Source organism: Schistocerca americana, chromosome 5, assembly GCF_021461395.2.
Source record: "Schistocerca americana isolate TAMUIC-IGC-003095 chromosome 5, iqSchAmer2.1, whole genome shotgun sequence".
In the NCBI taxonomy this organism is placed as follows: Eukaryota; Metazoa; Arthropoda; class Insecta; order Orthoptera; family Acrididae; genus Schistocerca; species Schistocerca americana.
The window spans coordinates 333803376-333824104 of record NC_060123.1 but is presented as its reverse complement, the minus strand read 5'-3'; the positions used below and the strand labels follow the sequence as shown (position 1 = coordinate 333824104).

Sequence of the window (20729 nt, the reverse complement as noted above, 5' to 3'; positions counted from 1 at the left end):
TAGGTTCTCCTCAGTGGTTGCAAGGTCGGCAGCTCGCAGGGACCGAGTAAAGCAGACCAGACAGGTAGCGGTCTTGAAGGCAGAAGTCATCTTGGCGAATGGTAACAGTGTATCACAGGCTAGGTCATATAGCAGGTGAACTGCAACTTAAAATATCGAGCCTGTAAGCCAGAGTATTTATTACTGCTTAGATGAGGCAATGTTTTACCTGGCTGTTCGTGACCGAACGTGGCCTACTTTTCCGGGTTCATCAACAGCCTTCCCTACGCACCCCTCAATTGCACAAGAATGGCTTTCAGGGCTTCAGCTTGTTGTCTTTCCACCATAACAGCAGGTTGATAGCTGTGCTTGTGAAACTTTTACTCTGTCTTGCAAAATTAAGCTATGCTGTTAAATGATGTGACGTGTTCTCCTCACTGAGGTAATGTTGCTGAGTTGATCCCGGCCTCTCGCTATCTCTATGTGAAGTAATATCTTCCAGGTTTGTTCTGCTTTCCACAATGTCGGCATTCTGCTTGTTTGTCGCTTTGATTACGACAAGTGGTATTGGCCTGGCTTGCCGAGGCTTGATGCTGGCTGAATAGGACATTGAGAGTATTTTATATTTGCCCGTAATAAAGTTCTGCAGTGCAAATGTATAATGGAAATTATAATTAATTATGGTGTAAAGATGTGGCCACTTACAAATGAAAGAAGGGAGAAGATCGATACAGTGGAATTAGATAATATGAGAATATGCCGGCAGGTCACCTGTGAAGATAAGAGCAAAGCATAAAAAATACGGGAAAAATGAAAGAGACACAGTCAATAACGAGCAGACTGGATGTAAGTCATTTTGAAAGAATAACCACTTACAGGTGATCCAAGAAGATGTTAATGAAGGCCCTGAGAAGAAATAAAACGGGACTGCCGCCTTCGTCAAGAGAATTATGTTTTGATCGTGCAGTGGATGAGATTAACAGATTTCGATTGAAGTAATAGAGACTATCGGAAGAAGAAAACGACTAATCACTGGTGGGAAATATCAAAGATTAAGAAGAATGTAAATCTCAGTCAATCCATTCTTTACTAACTTAAGACAATCGGCGTGAGAAATGGTGTAGTGACTGAGGACATCGGACACTCATTCATGAGGGAAGAGGTTCAAATCTTTGTAAAGGTTTCCTTCTACATGCTTCACAAATGTGAGGTTGTCTGACATCTTTAATGACCTCTTCCTCAACGGGACGTTGCACCTTAATCGACAGGTACTCCAAAATGATATTAGTTTCGAGACTATTTTATGATAGTATTCTCAATAAAATCTTCAAAATACAACAAAATTTAAAACCTGGAGGCCATTCTATAGCTTTTGATAGTAATACATTTTACAGGAAAATCGATTGTTAGAAATATGATATGAGTACGCCGTGCAAGCAAACATATGCAATGTAAAAATATTTGCCCCTATGGCGATGCGCACCGCACTTGAGTAGAGATCTGATATGCCATTTTTTAGCTTTAAGTTCTAAAACGATTGAAATAAAAGCAGAACGAAATTTCGATACTTTCATTTCTAACAGTCTCTGAATAGGCTGTTAGAGTAAGAAGTTAGGCAAGCTCAAGTGGGCGACACTCGAGGACCCGCCTATAGTTCTCTCCTCGTGCCTTTATATAACCTTCGGTCCCTTAAGAAAGACCTTGAAAGGTCGACGATTCCTGTCGGACGAGGAGGTGCTGCAGCCAGTTGCGGACTTCTTCACGCAGCAGGACACGGAGTGTTACCAAACGGGTATATTCAGCCTGGTGCGTCGGTGTGAGGATTGCCTCAGTGTTCAGGGCCATGTTGCCTGAGTGGCATACCTATTCTGGACCCTACGGCCATCGAACGGAAACTTCTTTATCGCCTCTTATATTCTGATTTTCAATCATACGACGAAAAAGGGATATGCACTATCGACGGGTAACAAGGCTATCGAAAAATTCAATAAAATTAAACGGTCGATATACAGAGAGCACTGCGGGATTTTGCCTGTCCGTGCTTTAGCCAAGACCAACTACTGTACGTTGTTAGCCTTACTTGAGTTCAGTTTTTTTTTTAATCAATTCAGCTTTATCGCCTCTTATATTCTGATTTTCAATCATACGACGAAAAAGTAAGTAAAATGTAAGTTCTACCGTTTATTTTTTTGTGCTGTCTGCTGTTCTGTTACTTTTTACTTATGGATACGCTTTGTAACAAGAAAGAAGAAAATACGATTTTGATTCGTACACTAGCATTATGACAGGTTAAAATATGTATGCACTACTGTAATAGCATAATCAGCTATCTGTAGCAGATTAATGTTAACAATGGAGTCGCTTTTTGGAGAATGGTAGTACTTAAGAGTTGAAATATTTCGGTATTTCATAAGGCAGCGGAGCGGTGAACATCATCGCAAATAACATTAAACTAAAATCAGTCCATAAAAATATCGACAATAGGGCGATGGTTGCATTTCTTTAAAAATTTGCTCAAAATTCTGTCATTATGAGCCCAAATCTCCTCATCCAAGCCGTGCTCAGTTACGAAAACCGTTTCCGACACGAAACGATGGGAAGGGGTTTGAGGAGAGAGGAGGGATATGTGATGACAACACACTGTATAGTTCGTTTGTTTCTAAAAGATTTTTTTGGGCGGGCTGCATGAATTTCTCCGGTCTGACTGCAGCCTGCGTCCCCCTTCTCTTTCATCCAGTATCTGTTTAAGCTCTTGTAATACTATAGTAACTGAAACCATGAATTCCCTGCACAATTAACTCTTAAAATGCAAGCATACATGCACTATTTTGTGACAGAAGAAGCGCAATCAAAGGAAAAACATGCAATATAAATTGCACCTTTTGTTGTGATGCATTTTATTTTCTTTGAAAACAATGTACAACAACCAGTTTTTCACATTCTACCAACGTTTCGCACTTTGAGGTGCTGAGCTAGCAATCCCTGGATTCGGAGGCGAGGTGGTTCGAATCCATCCGCCGGCAACTGCGAATACGGTTTTTTGCGGATTCCCATTTTCAGTTCAGGTAAAAGCCGGGATTGGTCCCTTACTAGAGGCCACAGCCAATTCCTTCCGAAATTCTTTCCTATAACATCCCAATTCCCTTAAATAAGAAGAGCTGCGTTCGAAGGCAAGCCGAACATCTATCTCTTCGGAGATTCCTGATACTAAAAGGTACATTTACATTCGAAGGCGGCTAGCGATCGTCATTTTGTATTATGTTTCTGTGCATAAAGATGGCTAACTTGTGGAACGGCGCTATACCATGTTTTCATGTTTTATTACAAGAAAGATGTTCCATTGTAAAATGCCTTATTCGTAATATCCTTGGAGCAATGTATCCAGAAGTTAAATTTCTATTTGTATATAAACGTCATATAAGCTAAAACGTATGTTGTACGTCATAAAGGTTATACTACCATATAAACACTGATAAATGCAAACTATTTTATGAGGTCGTACACATTAGAAGTCGAGTTGAAATTAATGTGTGAATCAATGTTAAGATCCCAAAACTGTAGGTCTTAGTATTACTGTATTCTGTTTTGCTTTATAGATAAATTTGTTTGCTAAATTGACTGTTGACATTGTAAATTAAAAAAAAGTTCTTCATCACTTAAAGAAATTTAAGAATTTTAATGAAATTAAAGATACAAAAATAAAATTTGGGACTGAATTGAGGAACTAGGAATGCTTTGATATCCTGAAGAAATTCTGAGTTGGTTTCAGATAAGCCTTAAATTTAACTATAAAGCTGTGCGAGAAGATAGCTGTTACTAAAAAGATGTGAACCCCTTTAACTTTAAAAGTTATTCAACCTAGTATTAAGAATCTTCTGCTCTTCCATATTGAACCACATTTTAGAAGCTGTGTTTTGTTACCAATGAGGCAGTACAATACATTCGAATTTTAATTCGTTTGGCAAAAGAGAGAATTTATCGTATTGTCAAATAAATAAATATTTTATTTTATTTTATCCATATTTTTCAGTGTTTCTTCCGTGACTGTATTACTTTCGTAACATAAAGAACAACACAACTTCATTCACAATCGTGATTTTATTTCAGTGCACAATGCATTTCGAGCCCTCGGAACCGTCTTGATGTACTTTAATCGTCTATATAAATTTTTTTTGTTTCTGATATTTAGATTAATTATGGTCCTGGTGAGATAACAACTATATATTACAAAGTGGCACACTGGTAAAAAATTACTAACCGTTTTCAGCAGTGGAAACATGTTTGTGAAGCACGGTATGAGTAAAGACGTTTGTGTGAATTTATTCAGTAACGTTTATTCGTGTATATATGCACATTAATATGTTTACTCATACTACGCTTCAGAACGATGTATTCAATCTGAGTCACATACTGTGCTTCAAAACAATATATCCATTATTGCAAACAGCAAGTTGTCTTTCGATCTGTCTTATTTTTGTAAACTTATATTCACAACTTGCCTCTTTATGACATACCATTATAATCTTATCAGGACCAGAATTAACCTAGATCTGACACAAGAAAAAAATGATGTAGACTGTTAAAGCGCCTGAAGAACAGTACGATGGACTTGAACTGCGTCGTACACTGAAATAAAATCACGATTGTGAATGAAGACGGTGTTCTTTATTTTACGAAAGTAATATGTAAGTGTGCATTTGGGTATATGATATTCTTTTCTTAAGAGGAGCTTTTCGTGTTTAATTTTATAGACCAAATACTACTTGTGTGAAGATTTCTCAAAACCGAATTGTGTAAATAAAATTAATAAATAAACAAATTTGTTTTGAGAATAGAACAAAAACATGAGCCTTTTTAAGGTCGTCTTCAACAAAATCCGACCCTTACTTTGAGAAAAACCTGGCTACATTTTAGGTGCCATGTGCCTAGGTAAGTAAAAAGCTTATTTTAGCTTCTAGAACAAATTACGCCTAGGAATACCTTTGCTGTAGCGTGAGGGACTGAAATTCCTGCGAGGAAGACCCGTACGACTTTGATGTACGATATTGAAAGTTACCGTCATCGATACAAAATGGTCGCAATTATTCTTAGTGCTTCGGATAAGAAAAATATAATTTAATGATTGTCTAAGAAGGTAACTGAGACAGTGCTTGAGAAAACAATTTCCTCTCTTACATTTCATATTCTTTCCTTTAGTTTCTAAACTGAGTGACTACCTGATAACTCATTTGTACCGAGGTATAGGTACAGTAGAGTGGAGCCACATTAGGGGTTGGGGATCTCGATTCCAGAGAGTCACTTTTGGGTCGTCACTGAGACCAGATCCATATTTCACCACTCCGCTAAAATGTCCAGTTTACGCGCTCATTAAGTGCTTTTCCAAGAGCAAAAGCTCTCCGGACACTTGCTCAGAGTATCTGGAACAGCTAAACGTGTGCGCGAGGAAGTGACTGATTGTGCGGTACAAAGTATCATTAAAGGGCGACAAACTTTAGAACAACAATAGAACCACATACCACTTTCAAGATGCTGTCTCATCGCCATTGGTAAGTGATTTTATGCGTGGCTTGGTGCTGGTGTAAACTTCCGCTATGTCTTTAAAACTACAGCACGTAAGATGGCCGGTTCGTCAAGTGCGTATAACAGGTAACCAATTTATTACTTCATGCTTGAATGTATAGGTGAGCGAGTGCAATTGTAGTTTCATTATTAAATGACCTGTGTGGCAATGCAAAATTAACTATTTACGATTGAAACCGGTATCCCAATTCTATGTGTTTCCAGAATAGACATATTGTTTAGAAGTAGTAGGTCCATACTCATAGCGAAGAATAATGCGTTCATGAATGGTGGACGTGTCATCATATGGCGCTGAAGGGAAGGCGTTAGGCTGATACTCAGTCATTCGTGTGTCATCGGATTCAGCAATAGGTGCTACTGTAACAGCAAATCCCTTGCAGATGTAATACGAGCTTTCTTAGAGTAGAATGCGCCTCTCAGATTTCAGTTATCACGGTAGATCCGCTTTCTTATTTACAACGAACTTTTTCCTTTCCAAAATTACTTCATTTATTAATCTCTTACCACAAGAGATTACAATGAGTACGTCGAGAGCGGAAGAGCAGTTCTACCACTGAGGGCAACATATATTCGTGAAGTATAAAGGTCGTGGTCTATGGTGCTCGCGACACTTAACAAACGTTAGGTGGCCGTTACACCGCCGCACGCCCAATTTAATGTACTTTTCTCGGCACCCCTGCTCTCAAGTGACTAACCACTGGCACCGATGCATAGTAACAACAATAAAAATTGTTTCCAGTAGTCATGTAGCATAAATCACAGAGTAAGAAATGTCTCCACCGATCCTGCTAACTTCCAACGTGGTGTGACCGACCCGGAAAAATTTCCATTATGGTGAAGAAGCACAGGAAAATCTCGGCAGTGTCACACATAGTGTAATGCTGAACGTGCCTGGAAAAGAAAGTGTGTAAGTAAAACTGGTTAGAGAATGATCAGGTAATTTTGGATATTTTAACGTTAGTCAAATAAAGAGTAATTATTAATTATCAGGGAGTTTGAAGAAATTATCGAGGTTCCGCAGTGCGGGCCATTGCGTGGTGTCGTTTTCCTATAATGAGAAATATACAGAGGAGCAGCCGTAGAGGAGAAGAACTGATCGAGCACCGTATAACGAGACGCGAGAGTAGCGGCAGTTTCCAGAGGCTGGCGCAAGGAGCAGCAGGTCGCTGAATACGAAGTCTCGGGGGCTGCTGCGAGACAGTGCGTCCCCAACTACAGGTGTAGCGGGGCCGCGTAACAACTGTTTAACTCACAGCGACGGACTAAGCGCGTCGACCACGCCTCGCAAAAAGTAATTTCAATGCAACGCAGAGGACCGCCAATAGACAAAATTAAATGATTGAAAATTGCTTTGTTTGCTGAAAGTTACTTCAATCATGAGTGAGGAAATGGCTGAGCAAGTAGACAAGGATACGTTGTTATCTCCTGACGACCCAGGTGAAACCTCCAACAGTTTTAACAATATTACAGACCAACGAAAAACTTTTTTTAAAAACCTTTTTTTTTACTTTGATAGCTGATCTTCCAAATGTAGCCTTAGTTTCTTTGTATCACTCATAGTTTTCGGGCAATATGCTTTTAATTACATAGTATAAAATTCCTATGCTTTATAGTAAACAGGGAAATTAATGTAATGCTTTGTTACGACATAAGCATGGTTTGTATTTACCGTAAGCTGCTTAAAACAGAGATTTCACTTTGTAGCGTTTTCGTTTTTCTATCACTTTAATGTTCTGGTGAAAACGCTCTCCATGACATCACTAACATCACCCATATTGTCTGGGAAGTAATCAAGGTGACTGTTCAAAAAGTGGACTTTCAGGTTCATTAAACATCCTACAGTTTTAAACTTCTTTCACATTATAGCTATAATAGAAACATATTGTGGGTCTTATTCATGTCCTATGAGCTTTGTGACGACTTGCTCGAATGATACCTATGCATCTTTTTCATTTAAGGTCAGTGTGGATTCAAAGTTAACATCAAACATTAATTTTCTAATGTCAGGTCCGACAAAGACATCTTGTTTTAGTTTAGCTTCTGAGAAGTGTGGAAACTATTTGCAGAGATACATAAAACATGGTCCATCTTTAGCCAAAGCCTTTACAAACCGTTTCATTAAGCCTAACTTTATATGTAGTTGTGGTAGGAGTACGTTTTTTGGATCTACAAGGTTTTTCCGTAGAATGTTCTTCTCACCAGGTTTTAAAGACTCCTCAGTTCTTTCTGCACCATTGTTTATCCCTAGTCCTATTGTCCCATTCACACAAAAAACACGAAAATTTGGTAAAGTCACCTTGCTGACCAAGCATCCAACGGTGAGCAGAATAACCTATTTTATTTAGCACTATTTCTAGGTTTTCATAGCTTTCTTTCATATGTACAGAATATCCAATAGGTATACGAGGGTAATCCCAAAAGTATTTTTTTATAAATATATAGACCTGTTTATTTCTACAGTGGTTTACATCAGTTGACAGCTTGAACATTTAGCTATTTTTCGACATAATCACAGTTTCTGTCGATGCATTTTTGTAGACACTATGGCAGATTTTGTATGCCCACGTCATACCAACTCGCCGCCATGCTGTTCAGAAAGTTATGAACCTCTTCTTTCATCTCGTCGTCGGAGCTGAATCGGTGGGATCACAGTTAACGCTGACAGGTACTGAGAGACTCCGAAAAAACTCAAACGTTCAATTCAGAACCGGAGAAGAGGAATGTTGAGCAAGGGCGTACACATTCTCCATGGCAACGCTGGCCCAAACATCGCCCAGCAAACCGTCGCTCTCCTGCAACAGTTTCAGTGGAACATAATCACCCACCCACCCTATAGTCCTGACTTGACGCCCAGAGACTATCACCTGTTCCCTAGGTTAAGGGGACCACACCGTGGTTCAGGTCGAAAAAAATCTATTTTAGGTTTTCATCATATTTCGATAGAGTAAGGTTTTATCTAAGTACTCTGAAAAAGATTTTGCTAAAAATTTTTTTTTCGAGCATTTAAAGAGAATTTTCCTACCACGTGTGTTTATATGCCACGCCCACTTTTCTGTCACCAACTTTTCTACATGTATTTTAGATCTTTATATTCCATACATTGCAAGTTAGGGACTTTTTTTTACTCTTGAGTGTGTTGGCTATCCTTGGAATGCAACGGTCGGTATTCTTTTGTTTCTCCTGTTTGTAAACACACGCTTTCAAACACGCGGTTAGTTTTGTTCAAGTGTGATTGCGAGTAGTTGTTATATTTCCGCCTGCAGTACTTGTTTACGTGTGTTTTGTTGTGTTTATTGAAGATTAAACGTAAAGGCATTTTCAGGAAACGGCAATTTAGAGGAAACAAGTCCATGTCATAGATTGTGTCCATTAGGAGAAAATTCGTGGCGCAAATATAATAGGGCTCAGGCAACTGGAGAATCTTATTCTCAACAGCGTTCTCTTCCTGCTGCTGTTATTATAGCAATTAAACCTATTTTCAGAGACTTGGCTCATCCTGACCTTCTAAGGAAACGTCTCCATGGGCAGACACAGAACCCAAATGAATGTTTCAACAGCATAATTTGGAACCGCCTTCCAAAACTGTATTTGTAGGCATGCATACAATGAAACTAGGAGTTCATGATGCTGTTATTACATTCAATTGTGGTAATATTGGAAAGTGTTGGATACTGAAAAAGCTGGAAATTAATCCTGGTGAAAATATGATCACTGGGCTGCAACACTGCGATAAAATGAGGATAGCCGATGCAGACAAGTCTGCATCTAATATGGCCAAGAAAGCAAGAAAAACACCCAGGAAGGTGAAAAAGAAGCTGTAAGACCGGCTAGAGGAAAAAGAAGGGCCATCATATGTAGCAGGACAGTTTTAATTAACTGTAAGTAACAAATTTCAAAAGTTTTTTCTTTAAAGTCAATTTCCCGCAAACTAAAATTTTCAGTATATATGCCCCATTATATCAGAAACTATCATGGATAAATGAATGAAAGTGTCAAGGGACCCTGCGTAACATAAGAAGCCACCTCTGGTACTACATTGCTTAATATTCCCCCATTAGGAAGTTCACAAAAAAATATTTTCTGTAGAAACAACTTAATATTTTTGTTAATAAATTTAAAAAAGTATTTCTTAAATCTATAAAAAGGATAAAGTAGATTTTAGTGCGGTTGACTCTATTAGCATCATGTAATATACAGTAAAAATATTAAGGTCCTTAACCAAATAGGTTTTTTTTCAGAAATGGGTCAAATACTTGCCTAAATTAACATGGGTTAGATAGGCAGGGTGCTGTCCCTTAAAAGAACATTTGGCCGGAAAGCGATTCAGCTCCGACGACGAGGTGAGAGAAGTGGTTCATAACTTTCTGAACTGCATGGCAGCGAGCTGGTATGACATGGGCATACAAAAACTGCCACAGCGTCTACAAAAATGCATCGATAGAAATGGTGATTATGTCGAAAAATAGCTAAATGTTCAAGCTGTAAACCATTGTACAAAATAAATAGGTCTATGTACTTATAAAAAAATAGGAGACCTTACTTTTGGGATTACCCTCGTAGATGCATACATGTTACCATTGTGTAATAAAACTAGTTTTGGATGAATCAATAAACAGCCTCTAGTCTTCTGTTTTGTATTCAATACCAAACTCATTCATCAGACCATGAATGTCTGATCATTACACTAAATGACCTTCTTGTAGGAAAACTTTGGAAAATTGCTGCCCTCTCTTTCTATACATGTATATGCTGGTTCCAACTGCCAATAAGTTCTTTTCTTTTAATCTAGAGCCAAGCAGTTCAGCCTTTTCTTTCTTTAAGCCCAGATCCCTAACCAAATCGTAAAGCTCGGTCTTAGTAAACGATTTGGGCTCTAGGTTTTCTGTATTACGATGGAATTCATCATCATCTGGTTCATCTAAATCACATTGTACATCAGAAAATACTTCTGTTGGAATAGAATGTAAATCATCTAATTGCTCAGGAACCGGCAAATGTTAGCCATGCCCCACCGGTCGGATGGCGGACAGAAGGTTAGGGTAGCTTATTACCTTCTTGTTTATTCAAATTACGACCAGTAATATCAACATGGCAAAAGTAGCAATCGTCAGAATGATTTCTTGGTTCCCTCCATATCATAGGAATAGCAAATCTAAAGGCTTTTTTTCTCCTTTTTGGACCATTTCCTCAGATCTTCAGCACACACATAACATACCTTATGCGGTGCCCAAGATTTACCTTGATCACCAAGTTTAGATCCAAAGTATGATGGATAAACCTTTTTCACAAAGTCTGGGATAATTCTTTGGTGTTTTTTAATCATAATTTCACCACAACTATAACAAAAACTGTCAGCAGAGTTTTTACAACCACGACTAGACATTGTACTGAGCACATGTACAGGAAACGGGAGTGTGAGGTTAAGTTGACAGTAAATAAAACACCATTTGTTAACACAAAGAAAGAACCGATCTTTTTTGCCAGCATATGTTTTTCAGCAGTGCTACCAACGTCATCGACATTCAGTGCACCTCCTTTTTAATTTGAACTATATAAAAGCTGTCAAATTCTTTAAAGAACTGTTTAATTTAATAAATTTAACTGTAAAATGTGAAGAAATGGTGGGTGATACAGTTTTTTTAAGTATCATATTTGGATTTCCCACCCTAAAAGACATAAGAATAAAGTATTTTCAGAAAATTTTTTCCCACAGTTGCCCTGTGTATTCAGATGAAACAGGTGTCAATTGCTGACAGTGTAAAGAATGTGGTAAATAATGAAATGACTACTGTGTATGAAGTTGATCCTACTGTTAAAATTTAGGAAGACATAGAGGAGTGGGCAATAGATGATTCAGGCCATTTTACGACTAAAAGTACTCGAATTCTGGAAGAGCCATTACGCTTATATTTTCAGAAAAAGTACTTGTTGGAGAGGGGAATAACCAGCTTTTGTCAATTCTCAGTGCACTGAGCACTCAGATTACCGGTGTAAATAATAACACTGCAGATGTAAACTCCAATGTTGAATCTTTAAAATCCGACGTAAATTTAAAAGTAGAATCTGTAAAGTCCTCTTTAAAAACCGAGCTGAAAAAGGTAGGGAGTATAAGTACTGGAGAAATGACTAAATCGAAAACAGTATTAGATAACCATTTTATTGGGCATTCTAAGCAAATGAAAAAAGAATGGGAAACAAAATTTGCTGAAACGGATTATACATATTATCTTTTTTTGTATAAAGAAGGAGACTTATTGCAATCATTCTTGTAAATTACATCTCTGAGCAACGTCAGTCCTTGCTTACTTGTCTGAAACGTAAATGCTGCAGTCCTCATATCCAACAAACATTCACAACGGTAGACTAGCAACAGACTTAATGTGCATGATTTTGTTTCAGACAGTAGTATGTAGAGATGGCATTGAAGTAACTACACTAGGATGAAAGTGAGGATAAGAATTCGGCACCTCTAAATGACGTCCAGAGACAAAAAAAGAAAGTAAGTAGGAGAAAAAAACGGCTCTGAGCACTATGGGACTTAACATCTGTGGTCATCAGTCCCCTAGAACGTAGAACTACTTAAAGCTAACTAACCTAAGGACATCACACACATCCATGCCCAAGGCAGGATTCGAACCTGCGACCGTAGCGGTCACGCGATTCCAGACTGAAGCGCCTAGGACCGCACGGCCACAACGGCCGGCCTAAGTAGGAGACAACAACAACAACAACAACATGGTTTGGTAAAAAGTAATAAAAAGCTGAGCAACTTTTTAGTAATATAAGTCTTAATGATCACTCTACGTAACACAGAAAATAAATTACGCTTGTTGTGAGAGCAAAAGCATCAATTGGCGAATAAAATGACATTAATTTTCCATCACAACAAAGAGTTATTTGTTGGGTCCGGTTCTCAAGGAAGTGAGCAAAGGGTATGCAGATAGTCTTCCAGAGCTATTCAGTGTAGCTTCAGCTTCAGTTTCAACCGAGCTTTCAGCGACCAGACATTCGTCGATGCTCCACCCTCAACTCGATTCCGCCAATTGGTGTCAGCACGACGTTGTTTGAAGCCATACGTAGTTTCGACTGCTTGTCTCCAACGGGCAGAAAGTCAAATTTTGACAATAGATGAACCAGCGCCAACTTCACCTGCATCAGTCCAAAACGCATCCCTGCAACAAAAGAAAAGTACCATGACGTCGTTGTAGTGTGACTGAAGGTGTTACTTTTTTTCCACTCTGGGGGTAAGACTGCAATGAATTTCGGAATAATTCGTTGTACAAAACTAGAGTTGATTCATACCGATCACAGAGAGGAATTAAGTGTACAAAAACGAAAAAATCCAGTAGTAAAACTGTTTTAATGAATACAGTCTGCACAGCATATCACCACATTCCTTTCTAGGGTTATTTCAATACTGACACTACAGTGAGATGATATTTTTTCCCTCACAAATATCTTGATGATATTCGTTGGATTTGGGACAGTGAACCAGTACGACTCTAGCTAGTTACCAAAACTGGAGATAAGGCAACTACTATTAAATCCACACACACATTATAAAAATGGAGCAAAATGGCAAAATGGCTCTGAGCACTATGGGACTTAACATCTGAGGTCATCAGTCCCCTAGAACTTACAACTGCTTAAAGCTAACTAACCTAAGGACATCACACACATCGATGCCCCAGGCAGGATTCGAACCTGCGACCGTAGCAGTCGCGCGGTTCTGGACTCAAGCGCCTAGAACCGCTCGGCTACCGCGGCCGGCATAAAAATGGATGTATATATATATATATATATATATATATATATATATATATATATATATATATATATATATATATATATATATACACTCGTGTGTGTATCTTCCACATCTTATCCTAAAACTCAGCCAATTTGATACACATATACCTTACTGTCAGGCAACAATCGCTGACAATCCCTGCAAAATGATGAAAGGTAAAATGTTTATCGCTTACTACATTTCCGCCGTTCACTCAGTAAAAGTTCCACGTGAGCCAGGACGTTATAATTTATTACTTGTTTACTACGAACAGGATTGGTCAAACATTTTACAGACAGTATCCACATACACCTCTGAATGCGCCAACAAAATTATATCTTTGTATGACCCATATTTCAGGAGATACGACGTCGTAACCATTAAGCACAAGGCCAGGCGCTGCTTGGTACAGGCATGGACGTACAGCTATAAATAAATACCTGGCCAAGGCTGGGTTTCTCTGCTAGTGTAGTTATATGGATACTACAGCGATCAAGAGACATTGAAAAAGAAAAATATACCCTCTGTTTCATACGTGTTAGGTTCGCAACAAGATACCGGTCATAGTTTTATTTTTATTTTTATCACACTCTTTTTAATATTTACAGCTATTTGTATTTAATTGTAATTTTGCACCTTTGTTTTTTCTGGGTTTTTAGTTCTAATGATGACTGACTACAACAGAAACCTGTGAAAAGTGGTAAATCAACGAAATGCGACACTGGTGAATAAGGTAGAATGTTTCAAATAGATAGCGTGCTCCGTCTTTAGAATCTCAAATTTCATTACAGTAGTACGGTGAGCGTGAAGTAATTTATGTCACATCTTAAAACCATCTTGAGTAACCTCCTGTCGTCGATGAATGGCACAGGGCTGTTGTTTCTCTCTCCAAAAAGAAAGGTGCACAACGCTACACAGACAAGAAGCGCATCGAAAGTGAATGGAGAGATGGAACGTAGGAATTGTGGATCCACCTAGCAAACACTTTGTGTTCGAACTCCGTCAGCTCTAGCATATTTATTACCTGATGACTTAGCATTGATCTGATTTTCGTGTGACAATTTGCTTTAGTATAAAGGGACAACATTTAAAAAAAAAGCATAACCCTATGAAAGGGGATATGTGCCACAGTCCAGTAAATAATTTCATTATTTAAAAGTCTCAGTGACAAATTTTAAAAAAAGAGGTCAGTGAATAAAAAATTTTAGCACATCTCTACCGAATAAAAGAGAGCAGTTTAACGAAATGAATAATCTCGTAGGCTTGAAAACGGAGGACTACGATAATCTGCCTATAAAATAAGAGTATAATAGAAAAAAAAACATTAAGTTATCAGAAACTACGGATAGGAAAACTTTTAAATACAGAAGTCTCCCAAAACCAACGTAATCTTAAAAAAAATAATAACATAGGTATGAGAAATTAAATGGCAACATAGAGAAGAAGACTATGGAGTGTTGAAAACAGGGAATAAGGAAAATATTTAGTCTCCTTCCTTACAAAATCACGTTTATATTCTTACATGACTAAATTCAAGCACGTCACATAATCATCTTCGCATCAACAAGCTGCACTGTGGCTTCAGACTGAGTCTGGACCATATAGTGTTATGCAAGTTCCAGAAAGAGCTTAGTGTTTCATGTTGATATAAAGGTCTAAAGGTCAAAACATACAAACGTAGTCACGTCAGGAAATAAAACAAATTTTCAACAAATAAAAAATAAAAACTAGTGTGCCGTCAACTGAAGAAATGCCATTAACAACGCTACCAGTTCCAGTTTTCCGGAAATAAATGTGCAGCCATATTTCAAGATATACCGAGTTGGCCCAGGTTTTAGTTATCAAGACACACTCATTACATTACAGGTTCACGATTCATGTGATTCCATTTCAGCTACTGTATCACTATAGAGTTCATCCTTTTTATTTCAGTGAATATCATTTACTTAATCAGCCGCTTCGCTTTTTGTTAATACAAGTGAATTAGACGAAACGTTTCGTGCACCAAATAGCACGAACTGTGAGAGCTTCTGATAGACGACTTGTAGCGGATTTATATTTTCATTGAGTATAAAATTGGGGAAGCAGCAAGGATGTAGTACAGGAACGGGAAGATTATCTAGTCGAATTAAATCTCGCGATGCTGATGGAATTATATTTGGAAATGAGGCGCTTCAGATAGAAGGCTGAGTTTTGCTATTTAGGCAGAAAAATAAATGACTACTGGAAATATTACGCAAGAACCTTTCTGAAAAGGATAAATTTTTTAACATTGAATACATAACTAAATCCTATAAATGCTTTCCTGAAGATATATGACTGTAGTTTAGTTTCGTACGGATAATAAACAGTCTGTGCGAGAAGAGAGTATAGAATGTTAAAGATTAGACTGGTAAATCGAATAACAAATGAGGAGGTACTGAACCAAACTGGAGAAAATAGAGATTTGTGGTACGGACTGACTAACACAAGGAATCGGTTGATACACAATTCTACGGTATCGGTCGTCATCAGTTTGGTAATGGAAGTGTGTGTGTGGGGGGGGGGGGGGGAGGATTGGGGGGGGGGGATTGTAAAGGGAGGCCGTGGTTGAAATGGATGCGCTTAGCAATAGTTATCAAGAGATGAAGAGACTTGAACAGAATAAGCTAAGGCGAGAACTGCATGGATCGAGTCTGTGGACTCACGACCACGACAACAGCAACAGTAATGATCGAAAACTAAGCATCATTTATTATTCTAGTTTTTCACATTAACCAAACATATTTTCCTAAGATACTTACGTTTCTCGATCTGTTAGCATAATCGTAATTGGCACCAGTTTGCGAGTTGGCTAGAAACTGCATTAAACGTAGCTATCCTTCGAATTGTCACATATGTTCGTAATTAAAGTTATTGTGACACTTTTGCATCGTCTGAATAAGATGTGAAGATATTTTCACATGAGTTACGTAAAAAAACGGAACAAGTGCGTCTGGGACTTGAGCTTTGCGGGTTAGTACAAACTTAGCTTTGTAAATGGATAGTTCGACTACCCTTATTAGTTTTGGCGAGTGAGTTTGTTAGTATCTAAATATGTGACATAAAATGCCAGCATCTTTTGATGCCATTGACTTAGAAATTTTTTGCACCACTACAGGACTGTAGACTGTAATAATTGACATTAACATCAGCTTGATTTCTGTACATGTTCCTAAGGAAAACGGGTCTTAACAGACGGACAGAGAGAAGGACAATAGTGCGATCCTATGTCGGTTCTATTTTTACCGACTGAAGAACAGAATACTAAACACAGTGAACAATAAGACGAAAATGGTTCAAATGGCTCTGAGTACTATGGGGCTTAACATCTGAGGTCATCAGTCCCCTAGAACTTAGAACTACTTAAACCTAACTAACATAAGGACATCACACACATCCATGCCCGAGGCAGGATTCGAACCTGCGACCGTAGTGATCGCGCGGTTCCAGACTGAAGCGCCTAGAACCGCTCGGCCACACTGGCTGGCAATAAAGACGAAATACGGAATGACTCACCAATGCAGAGGCGTGGCCCTTCACCAAAGGGTAGATAGCAGTAGGGATGCCTGGATGCCTTCTGCTCCTCAGAGAAGTGCTCCGGGTCGAATTTCTCGGGGTTTCGAAAAAATTTCCTATCATGATGAAGTCCCACGACTGGAATGAGCACCTTAGTTCCTTCCTCCAAGACACAGTCATATCCTGGCAGCTTGTAGTCCTGCACCACCTCGCGATTCAAAACTGGAACGGGCGGATACATACGAAGGGTTTCTGAAGAAAAAAGTCAATGGAGTTGTTTTAATAAGTACTCCACAGTTGCCCTCGATGTGGAGTTTTGTCTACCTTAGCGATTGTAGTTCAGTTATTGTCTGAAAATAAGTCAAGGAAAAGGTACTAGCTTATTAGTCACAATAGAGAAAGAAAATATCTGTCAGTCATTAATTCGCAAACCGTTATGTGAATTAACTATTTTTTGAAGGGCATTGCAAACCAGTTAGTATTTTAGGAAATGCATCAATGTGAGCTGTTTCATCACTACCACTCTGGTGTAAGCGGTATTTTCATTGTTAAGAGTAGCAAGATGGGTATTAGGAGAGGATAGTATTAGCGACACATTATCCAAATTATTCTCTGGAGAAGTGAAAGTAAGCCAGCACTGAACTTCATTGTGCAGGTATTCATGTGCGTATCGCACCTTCATTAGGAGTGAAAAGAGAGAATGCCTTATAGGAGAACTAATGAAGTTTGTGAAGGTGGTTGAAGTTTAATTCTTCTAGGTGGCTTAATGCTATTAGATTGAGGGAATGGAAGGTAGAGGCTGCTGCAATTTAGGATACTCATTAACAGCAGTCAGCGTATATTCAAGTGGAAACACTTAAACTTGGGAGTGCAGCCACAACTTTTCACAACCTTTTTTATTCTCCTTGTATCACCTTTGCAATTATACAGCTTAAATTGTTGGTCAAAACACTAATATAAACTTGACTACTCCAGTCATATAAAGTAAAATTATTAGTCTTTGACCGTTAACAATAACTTAAAATAAAAATGTATCATAAATCTTCTAGAAATTGTAACAAATATGACTATCTAAGGTCCAAAATGTTCCGTAATTGTTGCTTTGTGTGGTCTGAGGCTTGCTGTATGGCTGATGCCCAAAACCATTAATAAATCCTAAAAAAATGTTTAAGGTTCTGTGTTGCACTCTGTGGCTGATAACAAAAGTGCAGAGGGTGCTTTGTGGGGAAAAAGTTAATTGCGTACAGTGCTGAATAAGGAACAAATAACAACGGCAGTAAATACCCTCTCTCTGAGTAGGAGAAGTGCCGTACATTTTCCGCCTCTAGACAGCGGTGTAACAGAAGTTCAGTGTAATTAATTATTCTGTTTTTAAGTAATAGCATTCGCTTTTAATGTGGTGAATCTTTTTCTGAAATTACAATAATTTATTCGGAAAAATAAGGTTTCACCATACGTGAAAAAAATTCCAAGATACGACTTGGATTTGTACAGGGTGGTCCAAAAGTCCGGAAACACCCTCATAAAATCCAAATGGAGTAGCAAACAAGAAACTGTAAGGGGGAAACGTTATAGGTCGTGCCACCAACATGGCGGCCATCTTGAAAGCCGCCATCTTGGATTCAACTCCAAAATTTCAAATGTGAATGTGGTCATGTGACATATCAAACAGATAGAGAATTTCACCAGTAAAAATAAGGCCGTTGTTATTTTAAACATAGCTTTATTCATTCTCGGGTTATAGCCAATTACTTGCGGCAGCAGTGGGGCGCTCGGCAGCGTGAGTATTACGTACTGAGCAGTCATAAAATGGAGTCTGAAACGGTGCAAAGTGACTATCCCATGCCTGATATGTTACATGTGGTTAACTGTTAGGTATCATTTGCTCATGCTAACGTTTTAATCACTGTTCCCTTATTTATATGTTACAAAATGTCCTTAACACATGAAGAACGCATTGAAATCAATTTGATATCAGGAGAAAGAAGCACAAGGGTCATTGCTGAGGATTTCAACAGTCGCCACCCAACCAGACAGCCCATCACTCACAGCGTAGTTGTTAAGCTTTTGGCCAAATTCGGAGCAACAGGTTCTGTCACAGATAAACCTAAGGCTGGAAGAACCAAATCCGCCACTGATGAAGCAACAACAATGTGCGTGTTGGCATCATTTAGCAAGAGTGCGCAATGGAGCACTCGTCGCCTGTCACAAGAATGTGGGGTTAGCCGTACCTCCATACTGCGAATTTTATCGCAGCACAAATGACACCTGTAGAAAATTCAGCTGCTCCAACACCTCAATGAGGATGACCCAGACCTTCGGGTACAGTTTTCAGAATGGGTGACACAGCAGCTATAGATAAACCCACGTCTCCCCTATCAGGTGCTGTTCAGTGTTGAAGCCAATTTCTTTATCAATGGTGAAGTGAACAAGCAGAATCACAGATACTGGTCCGACACAAATCCGGACTGGACTGATGCTTACAAAACGGTCGACTCACAAAATGTGATGGTCTGGTGTGGTGTGTGGGGTACCAAAGTCGTTGGACCTTTCTTTTATTGATGGTACGTTAACAGCCAACGGTTATCTGAGGTTATTGGATGAAGAAGTGTTTCCCTCGTTGTTAACGGAGGACAGGACATTTCCAGAATTCTTCCAGCATGATGGAGCCCCACCACATTATGGGCACAATGTGCGAGCATACCTGGATGTGCAGTTCCCTCAAAAGTCGATTGGTCGTAGGGGTGCAGTGGAATGGCTACCACATTCACCAGATTTGATTCCTTTGTTTTATTATCTTTGGTGTCATGTCAAGGCACTGGTTTATTCTCTGAAAATACATGATTTGCATTGAAGCCATCGGCCTTGTTGCAGTGGTAGCACTGGTACCTGTCAGATTACCTAAGTTAAGTGCTGCCAGGTTTGGCTACCACTTGGATGGGTGACCATTCGGTCTGCCGAGCGCTGTTTGCAAGAAGGGAGCAGTCAACCCTTGTGAGGCAAACTGAGGACCTACTTGATTGAGAAGTAGCGGCTCCGGTCTCGTAAACTTACATACGGCCGGGACAGCGGTGTGCTGACCACACGACCCTCCATATCCGCATCCAGGGATGCCTGTAGGCGAGGATGACTCAGCGGCCGGTCAGTACCGTTGGGCCTTTCAAGGCCTGTTAGGACGGAGTTAAGTCTTTTTTTCATGAATCTGAAGAGACGGCGTCAGCGTTTTCTTCGCCACAATAATACAAACGAACTTCTCCTTCTCCATGGCGAACATGCCAACGCAAGGCCTCACTCAAGGCTACGCATCCGAGAGGAACTCACAATACTTCACTGGACTGTTTTCCCTCATCCGTCCTACAGCCAGTAACTCTTACCTTCCAATTTCCAACCGTTTGACCTAATGAAGGATGCACTCCGAAGGAAGTACTACATGGACGACGGGGAGATTACTGACGCAGAAAGACTTTGGTTCCGACGTCAGCCAGTAAGAGTGGTACCACGCGGGCATACAGACCCTCGCAGTATGGCGGTGTAAGGCCATCGCATTAAAGGGAGATTATGTTGAAAAATAGGATTAGTAACCAAAATAGTGAGCAATAATAAAGTGTATCGGAATCCTGCATGAAACCAAACTGCTTTCTAGAAAGAAAAATTCGTTGCATTAGTTACTCAGCACCCCTCGTACATCAGTGATTTGCCTATATTGTAAAGACATGAGCATAGACATTCAGAGCAATACTGTTGTGTATGGACGTCAGTGAGGGATCATTTTGTAGGAGTGAACTGTGTCATAATACGTAAACTAGTTATGTAATTATGTCGTTTGTTTGGACTGATGTCCACA

General features: G+C 39.2%; 1 protein-coding gene across 1 annotated transcript in view; it reads right to left on the bottom strand.

Moving 5' to 3' along the window:
* Window positions 1–12552: 12552 nt before the first annotated feature.
* The window catches only part of LOC124616354 (cytochrome P450 6k1-like), a 28627-nt gene continuing 20450 nt past the window's right edge, over window positions 12553–20729 (bottom strand). Inside the window, exons 3-4 of the mRNA XM_047144664.1 lie at window positions 16886–17137; window positions 12553–12731 (exon numbers count right to left, since the gene is read on the bottom strand). Of these exons, the coding sequence (XP_047000620.1) occupies window positions 12553–12731; window positions 16886–17137 (431 nt within the window). The remainder of the gene's footprint in view (window positions 12732–16885; window positions 17138–20729) is intronic.